The sequence below is a fragment of the Pantherophis guttatus genome, chromosome 1 (assembly GCF_059756535.1).
Source record: "Pantherophis guttatus breed Tessera chromosome 1, ASM5975653v1, whole genome shotgun sequence".
NCBI lineage: Eukaryota > Metazoa > Chordata > Lepidosauria > Squamata > Colubridae > Pantherophis > Pantherophis guttatus.
Window position 1 is genome coordinate 79,444,300 of NC_142063.1, and position 12,465 is coordinate 79,456,764.

At 34.7% G+C, this 12,465-nt stretch overlaps 1 protein-coding gene across 1 annotated transcript in view; it reads right to left on the reverse strand.

The window, feature by feature from the left end:
- Positions 1 to 12,465, reverse strand: part of EXT2 (exostosin glycosyltransferase 2) — a 76,153-nt gene that overhangs the window by 18,598 nt on the left and 45,090 nt on the right. The window contains exons 8-9 of the mRNA XM_034417409.3: positions 11,351 to 11,482; positions 2,053 to 2,242 (exon numbers count right to left, since the gene is read on the reverse strand). Of these exons, the coding sequence (XP_034273300.1) occupies positions 2,053 to 2,242; positions 11,351 to 11,482 (322 nt within the window). The remainder of the gene's footprint in view (positions 1 to 2,052; positions 2,243 to 11,350; positions 11,483 to 12,465) is intronic.

Sequence of the window (12,465 nt, forward strand, 5' to 3'; positions counted from 1 at the left end):
CCTAACAGGCTCAAAGCGTCTTTAAACTGTTCTCCATCTATTCTAATGAACATTTTCATTAGTTTTGGTTTTTTTTATCATTGTGCCTACAGTTTGCACATATATTTTTACTATATAAATATGATTGATATTTTTTACCTCTTGATATGATTGACCTCTTGATTATAATTAAGGAGTAATAACACAGAAAGAGTTCTGTTTAGAGAGATACGGCAGCCTTATAATACTAGTGTGAATAACTAAGAGACGTTATCACTACTAATGCAATAGTCAAATGCAATTTATTGTATCCCATAATGAGTATATCTGATATCTGCTTATAGGTCCTTTCTATGCATAGCAAAAAATACAACAACAGAACAACAGAATCCAGATCTGATTTGTTCCAAGTCAGAAATATGTTCCTTACATAGCAATAGCCAGGATATCCTGCTTGGATACTTAACCAGGTTAACAGTCCCAGCTTTACTATTACCAATTAAAAGAAAATAGCCATAAAATGCAGATACTACCGTAGGGAAATAAACAAGACCTTATCGTTGACAGCAGTGTGCATTACTAACTTCAAACTCATTCCTTGTCCTAATCCATCAGAAACTTCCTGGCTTTAATAGGCTATAAATGGTAGAGGCTTTGAAGTCCAAGGATTAAGAGCTACAAGAGACAGACCCAATGAAAGCCTTAGTGAAGTCAACTTCTGCTGTCCTACCAAAAAGCTAGGTGGAATGAACTGTATGCATTTGAATTAAAACAAATTAAATTAAACCCTTCAATAGCAGACCAAAAGATTCCACAAGCTATCCAAGTGTTAAAAATACACAGATGAAGGGGGTAGCTGGCGGTCACATAAGAAAGTTATTAAAATATATACCTATAGATAACCAAATCTCTGTAAGAAGCAAACCTATGACCTTCAAAGCCATTACTACTCACACCAACAAATTCAGATTTTTCATCAGCAGCTAAATTAATGGCTATTCTAAGAATTATCGTAATGGGCAATATTTTCAACATAGCAAATAGAAAAATCTTATTTTTAAAACAACCATGTTGCTATTAGTTATTGTGGACACGTTGCAAGTTCAGCTATTTAAATATAAACGCACAGCAGTATAGAAGCCATTGTAAGAAGCCACTAAAATGCTTCCAACTTCCCAACCTATGGTTGGGGTGGTTTTTTAAATCATTTTCGCCTATCAGTGATATGGAAACAGCCTAGCTGAGAAAACCTGAGCATTTATATGTTGTTTATTTATTTTTTAAAAGGTCTGTATAACCCACATGTAGTATACAAAGAGGATATAAAAGAGAAATCAGCAACGTAGCAAATAACTGTTAAAATGGCAGGAATACAAATAGCAAACCACCACAAAGCTATTCTACAAGGCTTTAAAAACCAACTACTAGAAGCTAGAAGCATAAAAACATTTTAGCCTGGTGCCTAAAACAAATCAATGTTGGCGTCTGGCAAATATTTGTCAAGAAAACATTCCTCCCCCACAAAACAACAACTAAAATATATGGTAAACCCAAGAGGACAGCAGGTTCTGTCCCCCCCCCCCCCAATGCTTTAGAAAAGGTCAAAATTCTCAGAAAATAGGCAGGTCTTTATCTGTATATAGAGCTGTCCAGTGAGCATGGCTTGGAAAAATGTTCCAGTCAGAACACTGTCTGATAGGTATTCAACTCAATTCACAAGAAAGCCTTCTGACTAAGTCAATTAGCAAGTAAAACTGAGACAGCAAGTATCATTTGTTCCTTAGAAGCTTTAAAAATAAGCACTCATGATACATTGGGTCAGGAGTGACCCAGTGAAACTGGTTATTCTAAGCAGTTAACAAATATAGTTCCAAATCCCATCATAAAAACGAGGGCAGCCATTTTTTTCTTGCTCCGAATATTCACACACCACTGTACAATTTATTTCTATTTCTAGAAACATTCTCATTTTCAGTTCAAATGAAGTTCAAACTCATTTCATTCAGAATTTGGCCCATTACTACTAGAATTAGAAGTGTCCTCCCAAACTTTTCAGGTATGTATCGGACTTACCTTCTGGTGGAACTTTATTCTGATTGTTCCAAACAACTAACAATTTGGAAAGACTTGGAACCTTTGAAACTTCAGTGATCACTCGAAAGAGACTTTCAACACGATCATATGTCAAGACAATAGCAGTGAAGCCTTGTGACTGAGGTGGGATCAATGGGAGAAACAGTGGATTGCTTACACTGCTCCATTTCTAGAAAACGAAACACAGAAAATCAAAATAAAAGTCAGATTAACTATAATAGAAAAAAAATCAAAACGGGGACACAAAGGAGATCATTTTAATGAATATCTTAATTGAGCCAAACAACAAATCAAAGAAATCAAAGAAACATATCTTTCAACAGCTATTGCTATCACAAGCAGGAGGCCATTAAACATTACTTTTTATATATATATTAGTTCATGAACAAACCATTAAGTATATTTAAATAAGCTGGGAAATGCTGAAAGATTAGTGGAAGACACACTAGAAGGTTTTAAAGTTTAACTACTTTGGATGGCTTCTGTCCAACATCTCTCTTCTAAAATGGCTGCTATATTAACTATACTCTGTATATTAACTAAAACTAGGTCAATAAGAATCTGAATGCCACAATTTTGGAAAAACATGAAATACAGAGAGGCAATTTCTTAAATCTGGCAGAAAGTAGGCACAAACAAAAGGGAAAGACCTTCTTTGTCCTGTATAGAAGAAAAAATATTAACTTAACAAAAATAGACTTGTTTCGTTGTTCTAAATATTAACTACTTAAGTAAAAGAACACAAGAAGATACATAAAACTTCACACTTATTTAGTGTCCTTTGGCTTCATCAAGAATAACCTCTAAATACTTTAAAAGGTTAATTTTTTGGTGCTGCCAATATAACTAAACACAGGATACAGACGCCATTAGCACAATAACATGGAATTACAGAAGACATTTATGAATACCTTTCCATTCCTACTTACTATACTGGTATGATGAAAGACAAAAGTAATAGCTTAATATAAGTATAGAAAAAGCAGATTATTAATGGAGATCATTGAATCTGGACTCAATAAAAACACTAGGAAAACTGTGGCTGTTCAAAAAGGGTTTTCACTTTTTTTAAAAGTCACAATTATCCAAAATACTATAAAATATATATCTAAAAGATCTGGGCAAATAAATTTCTTTGCTTAACATATGAGATTGTCTTAAATTTCAGTTCCATGTTAAAACCCTCAAAGTACATGGGATTACACTCCAAAGTGCATGACAATGTCCATATGTGGAGAGGATAAAGAATACATACAAACTGTATTGTTAGAAAATTAGTGACTTGAACAGTATAGTGCTATCGGTCTTAAGACCAATAGGAAGGTGATATAATATACTGTAAAAATCTTCGTATTTCCTCTGATTACTTCCTTTTTCCCCTCGGTAATACTGTATACAGGAAGACTTGGGTTTTTTTTAAAAAAATGAAACAGCAATTATGCAATCCCTCTTTTTTAAATTCAGTAGAGCCTGAAAAGGGACATGCAATGTATTTTGCTGAATATGAATAAAAATGTCAAGGAGAAGATTCCTCACAGTAGATCATCACTCCTGGTAACTGCATCTATGCTATCCCCCCCCCCCCCCAGCAGCCCTATTGAAACAGAGTTTTCAATTTCTCAGTCTAACCAAAAACTCTATAATTACCTAGTGGTGCTTCATCCAAAAATTACCCAGAGCGGACAGTACTTCGCTTCTAAGATCAGCCAAGGAGAGACATGCTGCTACCTTCAGAAGCATAAATGTGCATGTTGGCCCTTAAAAGATGCGTGGAAATAGCTTTGACCAAATATAGTAAAATAATTTGCTTTAGAAGATAAATGACTAGATCCTCATTTTAAATGCTGATATGTGGTCCATATGATTCCAGCTGTGTGCAGAAGTTCATGGTTTATCCTTAGAACAGGATGAACTGAGGCTGGATTATTCATTTCCAGAAGTGTTTTCTTCCCAAACAGGAAGTGGTTTGTGATGTTCTGGACATATGATTAAGGATTAGAAAGAATATCTTAAAAGTAAGGCTTGTTTGATGCAGGAAGATCAGTCTATGGATTTTTTGATAATTGTTGGTGAATAGTTTTAAACAGAATTTAGCTACTCATCCGTTTTATAGTAACCAATTTTTGCATAAGCAAGCTTGAACTAATGACCTTTGAAGCCTCTTCAGACTCTATAATTCTCTATTCTCCTTTTCCTCATAAAATCAACTATTAATTAAAAATCCCAAGAGCAATTAAAAGAGATCAGCAAAAGCTAATGCTACAGTAGAAACCTAGCTTCCAGATGCTCTGGATTATGAATTACATCATACCTGACCACTGGCCTTGATGGCTGCAGTTTATGAGAACTGTAATCAAAACATCTGGAGGGAACCAGTACCTATCTCAGGTTGCTATAATGCAGGGGTACATGTGATGTGATGTATCGGGACTTTTTTCCCATTTGCTAAACCAGGCAGCAGTGGGGCCAGCACATGACGCATCCGGCCCGCAGGCCGCAAGTTTGACACCCCTGCTATAATGCAAAAAAAACAAAAAAACAAAAACGTAGTACTAAATCAACTCTGATCTAGTACTTCACACTTATAAAGAAATAATACAGCCATACTATCACTCCAAAGCTTCCTTAAATAGACCCACTGTTTATTTGGCAGTAGAATGAACTCAAAATACACTGTCCCACCCATGTTAACAGTTGCTTGGATTGGATCATTTTCATAAGGAAACATGAGGAAATAACAGGAGCCAATTTTTAAGGCAACTCTGCAAGCCTTGCAAAAGATACAGATGCTTTAACTATTTGAAGAGAGAGAGGAACTTTTTTTGCAGGAATGCTCACTGAAAAATATATTTTGCACAGGCCTTGATGGGTTGTGCTATCATCTAGTCATAAAAAAAAGTAAAAATCCTACAGAAATGGAAAAAAAAGTTAAAGAATACATTTAACTTTGTGACACCCAAGAGTGAACTCCTCAAAAATCAAGTTCCTTTATTTGAGAATAACATTTCAAAAGAGCATTTAGGCACGGCAGAAGCACCATTAAGAGCCAACCCCCTGCTGCCTGCCTGAAAAGTGTGTCTACAGTCTGGGACCTCTTGACCTCTCCTTCTGCAGGAAATTGAGCAAATTCAAACTTCCATGATTTACTTGGGTCTTTTAAACTTCTGTTGAAGAAAGGCAAACAATGCAGGTGATTATCTCAACAGAAGCCTAATTAAATCACTATTATAGAAACAGGGCATGAAATTGATGGTGACATAAGGATAGTTCTTCGCAGAAATGGAAATGTGACAGCTACCATTTGTTTCGGGGATATCCAGTCCTTGAAGAGACCCAATTGAATCTTCATCTAGCTTTCCCACTAAAGCAAATGGTGTTCATGATGTAATCATCCATCACTTTCTTTGACAAAGTGCTGACATTCAGCTATGGCTGAGGCAATCCTATCCCATTCCCCTTTTGCCACCATCAGCTGGCTGATATTCATTACATGAGCCACAGTAACTGAAGACTGATAGACCTCTTATTGTGAATCAGTTTTGTGCATGAGCCATAACAAGTTGCAAGTGTCAACCCTGCAAAAATGATCTCACATTCCTGGCTGTTTGATAGTATCTCCTTTCTGCCAACAGCAAACGAAGCCAAAGTTCTAGAATCAGAACGTGAGACTGAGAAATCTGACTATTTTGGGGGTGAGATTAAAAGAAAAAGGTACAGCTCCACAAGCTATATCACATTTCCATAAATTTGCCATTTACCAATAATTTAATTTGTTTAAGACCTGATAAAAAATTATTTTTTCTCTTTTAACTGCAGACAAAATGAATCTATGTAAACACCAGTAAGGGAATTAGTACTATTTCTTTTCTCAAAAATAAAAGTCTGGAGCAGATTCAAGGGAAAGAGAAAAGCATTATCAGCAAGAAAAAAGAAAACAAGAATCATGTAGGATTAATGTGACATATAATAAGCTAATTTCTTCTGAAAATATCAACGTAATCCTTCTGATATAAACAGCTTAACCATAATAGTTGAAGTATTTAGGTTTACCACAATGATGAATAATGGTACTAACATGGAAATTGCCTGATACCTAACAGAAATATCACAGGTAAAATAAACTCTTATACAAGTAAAAAGACCCATTAGAGATTATTACTGGCCATCTTCTTAAAAGTCATAATTTTAACTATCAACTTAAGTCCTTGGGTTTCAATGGCAATTGGGACTGGATCACTTCATCACTAAGTGATGTGATTGTAAAGCCTAATATCAATCCTGGCAGTTGACATCAACCCAGTTGTCATCAAAATCCCAGAACCATGCAGGTTGTTAGATAAGAAGAGGCAGGAATCCCAGGTAAGGAGAGGGGGTTGAGGGGGTACCACAGCAGGCACTACAGAATGTGGTTACATGCATGTGATGGAGTGCGGGAACTGATTTTGCTTGTGGGAAGCCAGCAGGGAAGGTCACAAATAGTGATCATGCAAGTATGAGCTGGTTGCCAAGGGCCTGAGTCACAATCACATGACCATGGAGTGCTGGTTGTAATTCAGCACCATCGTAACTTTGAACAATAACTTAATGAGTGGTCATAATTCAATGACTGCCTGTACTGTATGTGCTTCATGTATCAAAGTCACATGTCTGATGTGAGAGCACTGCAAGTCCCAAATTCTAAACCAGAATTCTTGAAAGATGGGAATTCTTGTAGTTGCAATCCTAGCACATCTGAAGATCATTGAGTTAGGGGAGGTTGGTGTCAACGGAATGTAAAATCTGGACCAGCTAGCAGAGATGAAGGGGGAGGGGGAAAATGAATGTACCAGAAAATGAAGAAAGGATGAGAGAGGTATATGAAGAGAAATAGGAGGCACAGGAAAATTTAAAAGAAACTAAAGGTTAAAAAACAGCCACTTTGTTGTAGTGTGCAAGTCACCAGAATAGAAACTACATTGACTGTGAGTTCTAGTCCCACATTAGGCATCAAGCCATCTGGCTGATATTGGGTAAGTCACTCTGACATCCTAGGAAGAAGATAATGGCAAACTCCTTCCAAAAATCTTGTCAAGAAAATTGCAGGGATTAGTCCAGGCAGTTGCCAGGAGTCAACACTGACTTCAAGGAACATTCAGTACACATTTTAAAAAGGTTAAAAATAGGAACAGTGGAACAAAGTCAGAAGTCTTATTTAGATTTGCTCTTGCCTGCCCATGTAGTTACAGCCAATATTCGTGCTGTATATTGCAAAATAGTTTCCTACAATCCAGTAGACATTTCACTAGCAATCTACAGAGTATACATGTGATTAGAATTTTAAGAAAAAAAGACAAAAATAGCATTCTAGGATTAAGTGACCAATAAGAAAATTTTAATTTATACATGATGATTACAAATGCTCTTTTATTGGATGCTTCAAGTGAATATTTATCATGTTTCTTATCCACAACTGATCAGGAGGAAAACATTGGCAACTTTAATTTGCTTCAATTCTTCTGTTTGCTAATATCTAAAGTTTACCATTTTAGAAAACAATTGTCACATATTCTAATAAGCTCTAAAACATAACCTATCACTAAAACATAATTTGAGTTTAGCAAGTATTATACACTGATCCACAAATTTTTAGATATTTATATATCTGGAAAAACTTCTGAAAAAAATAATGTAACCGCATCCAAACTGCACAAGTCACATTTCTCACTTTCCCTTTCAACATATATAGGGAAATTACAATGGCACTGAATGAATAGTGAGTTGTTTTTTTCATTTAATCATGTCCAGTTCTCAGAGTGTACCAGGATAAGCTTTCTTGCAAGGTTTTTCAGAAGTGATTTGTGATTTGTGACCAGAAGTGGTTTTTCAGAAGCGATCTTCCTAGGGCTGAGAGAAAATGACTGGCGCAGGGTCACCCAGGTGGCCTTGTGCCCAAGGAAGGACTAGAACTCACAGTCTCCTTATTTATAGTTTGATGCCTTAACCACTATACTGGTTCTCAAGTAACATCAGTACAACCCTCTTAAATTTTTTATTTCTATATTCAGCTGACAAAAATAGACTTACCGGTAACTAGGTTGTGATGAGACTGACAGAAATAATCCACATTTTTATCTTAACTGCTATTAGTCTTAATTTTATACAGGTCTTATCTAAATTCTATGTAATAATACTTCAAAAATCAAATATATGAGCTATTCAAACACTGAATTTCAGGTCAGATCTACCAACATGAAAAGTATTATTATTCAACCTACTTAAGTGGGAAAGTTGTAAGAATAACTGAATACTTCAAATGTTTGAGTTGGTATACTGAAGTATCAATAAAGAAAAAAAACCCACCTCAGTATTTCACATTAACTAATACAATTTAATTAGGCTTCTTCTACCCTATGTAGGAGATATTTTTTCATATAAAATAACATAAGGCAATTATGTTTTCAAGGACCACTCTACAAGACACGCGACAAGATCATAGCAATGTGTGTTATAAAATTCTCCTTGGAAACATATATGAAAAATTCAATATTTTTGATGATCTTAATTTTATTTTCAAAATTTCTGATAAATTGTTTTTTTTTTCATGCAAAATACAATTGCTTTTCAATAAAATGCTTTCTTAACATTAAACTTAACACAATAGGTTGATCTAATCATGCAGGCATATTAGTCAAACTTCTGAGGGCTAAATCAACAACAACAAACACATACACACACACACACAAAAGCTCCCTTATAGCTGGAAAAGAGTTCAAGCAGTTTTCCAAGACAAACAAAAACTATTTCATAAGGAAAAAGTCAATATATTAAAGACATTACATTTGTCCTTAAATATGATTGCAAGCAACAGAAGGTGCAGTGTCAGGTACAATGTAACCTAGAAGAGGGGGAAAAAAACAAATGGACAAATTCTCTGGTTACAACAGAATACAGAAGGTGAGTATAGGACCAACCAAATATAAATTTACCTTTAATTGTATTCATTCATTCATTCATTTATAATCTGATTCTCCTTTTTAAGAAGTATTTACCTGTGGACTCAGTCTTTCCAAGGAGACTCACAAACTCAGATCAGTCTAGCTCCAGTAACAAAACCATGTTATTATGTATTTTGATCATTTCCTGCTATACTCCAATACTTGACACAATTCAATTTTATACAACTTAATATATTTTTATTTATCAGGGGTTCATTTTCTGTCTTGCAACAGTTTGCTTTATGACAACAATCTACAAATTTAAATTTATTAAATGCAGTGATTCTCCAGGTGATTACTAAATAGTGGTGCATAAACTAATGTTTATGCTACCCATTAAAACTCAAAATTATCCATAACATTGAGTTACACATTCTATATATTAGTTCATAATATAAAATTTCCTAAGGATGAAATAAACTGACATTCCAAGCCTGAAGGTTTGAAAGAATAAACCTTTGGCCCTGTGGATCCTGCAATTTTATGTTTTAAAAGTTCTGATTTATTTAACAGCAATAATACTGATTCCACGATTTGTGTAAAATTAGTTAAACTGTGAAATTATTTTCAGAAATATAACCAATCTTTAGCGTTTTCATCAGTGCTTCAATCTACCAGGATATTGATTATTAGCCAAATCACATATAAATGAATAATCTTTCTATTGTTCTAGATAAATTATAGTTAAATAAAAACTGGTTATTTTATGTATCTGACAAATGATTACATTGTCTTAATTTAATAAATTATACTCTCCCCCCTCCCCCTCCCTCCCCCCCCCCTCTCTCTCTCTCTCTCTCTCTCTCTCTCTCTCTCTCTCTCTATATATATATATATATATATATATATATATATATATATATATATATATATATATATATATGCATATTCTCTCTAGCCAGGTTTTACCTATGTAAACTTAGTTGTTCTTCAGCCCTAGGTTCTGTGAAATCTCATTCACAAGTTCTTGGGCCCTTTTTCTGCTGACAAACTGCAACTCTGTGTTGCTTTCTGGGAGACCCAGATAGCTATTTCTGCCTCTTAAGGCGTCCTCAGTGGGCCACACCCACTTCCCAATTATCCTCCCTGTAAAGGCATAATGTATCTTTTTTCTTTTTTCATAGGCTTTTATGTGCATATTCTCTCTAGCCAGGTTTTACCTATGTAAACTTAGTTGTTCTTCAGCCCTAGGTTCTATGAAATCTCATTCACAAGTTCTTGGGCCCTTTTTCTGCTGACAAACTGCAACTCTGTGTTGCAACAAGATACATTATGCCTTTACAGGGAGGATAATTGGGAAGTGGGTGTGGCCCACTGAGGACGCCTTAAGAGGCAGAAATAGCTATCTGGGTCTCCCAGAAAGCAACACAGAGTTGCAGTATATATATATATATATTGAGAGAGAGAGTCATGGAGAATAAAAATACACCAATACTAATCCTACCATTTTAATACCGGTCAAAACCCTAGCTAACTATCTCTTGCAAAGGAACAATGGAATGAAACATTTTTATTTAAAATATATGCTGCGTTTCATGGTCTCATTACCTCACTGCAATTCTTTGTCGTTCTACCTTAACTGCTCAGTATATTAAAAGATTTTTTTCAGATGAAGGCTTGGAAAAGCAATTTTTGAAGGGAAAAAAAAGGCACCTAGATAATGTCTGATAAGATAGCTGGTTCTAACTTCATATTGAAAATGTGACATTGTATTTTGCAGACCAACTATGGAACAGCAATAGAATTATCAATGGTTGAGAAATGCCAATGGACTTGAATTGTCAGATCAACAGACAATAAAAGCAGATTATATAAATACAGCTTTGCCATCCCATTCTCAACATTACTTATTTAAAATGTTTGAACTCAGAAAGATTTCCTGACTTCCATTTTAGAAGCCCATCTCCAAATATACTGTTCAGATTTTTTAGAGTACTATAGTTTGCTTGTTTGAAAAATTTGTAAAAGAAAGTTGATTTCCTGCTGATGACAATACATACTGTACAGTAGGCATGTATTTCTAGGCAAACCGAGTTTACTTTCAGGAATCTAATTTTTTGTCATGCCTCTATATAATAACAACTACAAAAACAAAAATACAATTAAAATGATAAGTCAGGGAAAAGAGGAACATAAGAAGATATTACGCTAACCTTTAGGAAACTAAAGCTCAATTCAAGATTAATTCAAGTTTTTCATGCTGAATGTCTTAATATAAAAAACAAAATACTTATTCTAGAAGTTTTTGTTATAGAGCAGTTCAGCATATTAAATTTAATAAATAAATAAATAATCTCACTTACAATTTCTGGGGGATCATTCCATTCTTCATATGATGTGGCAGCATACGGATAGATTCGGTCATTGATAATCTTAAGAGTTGCCATAGCAATAGCTTTCATTGATTGAAAGTAAGCTTCCCAGAACCACCTTGCCTGCAAAGAATAATTAATATTATGTCACATTGGTTGTTTCCCAGATAGCAAATTTTAATCATTTGTATATGGCTGTCATGCATATAACCTATTAATATTTCAGTCTAAGCTACTGTTATTAAGAAACTGAATTTGTTGAAATCAAAGTAGATTTAGTTACAATAGCTCTGCCATATTAAAAATAAAAAAGTAAACAATCTAAAATCTGGATTATCATTCAATTAGTTAATTAGTTTATTTCAACATATCTATACTGCCTAACTCATAATTCAAGATGCAATAACAATTTATAATCAATATGTTGACACATTATAGAAGCAACCGTGTACCATGTCCATTTCAAAAGTGCATCAGAATAAGTTCAGAAATTATAACATCTTTTTATTTTAGGTGTAAGGTATGAAGCACCATAAGCAGATTACTTATTGATCCCCAATTGCTAAGATTTGAGAAATACCTTGTAAAGTTTCTTTTGGATTAATCTCTTCCATCTTGTCTTGTATTATAAGGGGATTGACTTATCTCTTTCATCTCTTCTTTTATGTATACAGGTAGTCCTCATTTAGTGACTACCATTAGGACTGGCAACTCCATTGCTAAGTGACATGATCGTAACATAAAATGTGTCCAACTTACAACATCACTTAATCAGTTCCAGTTGGGGGTCATTAAGCAAATCTCCCATGGTGATTAAGCATGATGTCATATGTCCACAACTTGTAACTGGCTTCCCAACTGACTTTGCTTCTGAAAGCCATCTATCAAAGTCACAACTGGCAATCATATAACTGCTGGACACCGCAACTACCATAAATGGCAAGTACAAGAATTGTGACATGACTATGTGGACATTGTGACACCCACAACTTTGAAAGACAGTTGTATGCCTCCTTTTCAGCACTGCTGCAACTTTGAATGGTCGCTGAAAAAGTGGTTGATACAATAAGTGGTTTTATTACAAAACACTCAGAAGCATGTTATAA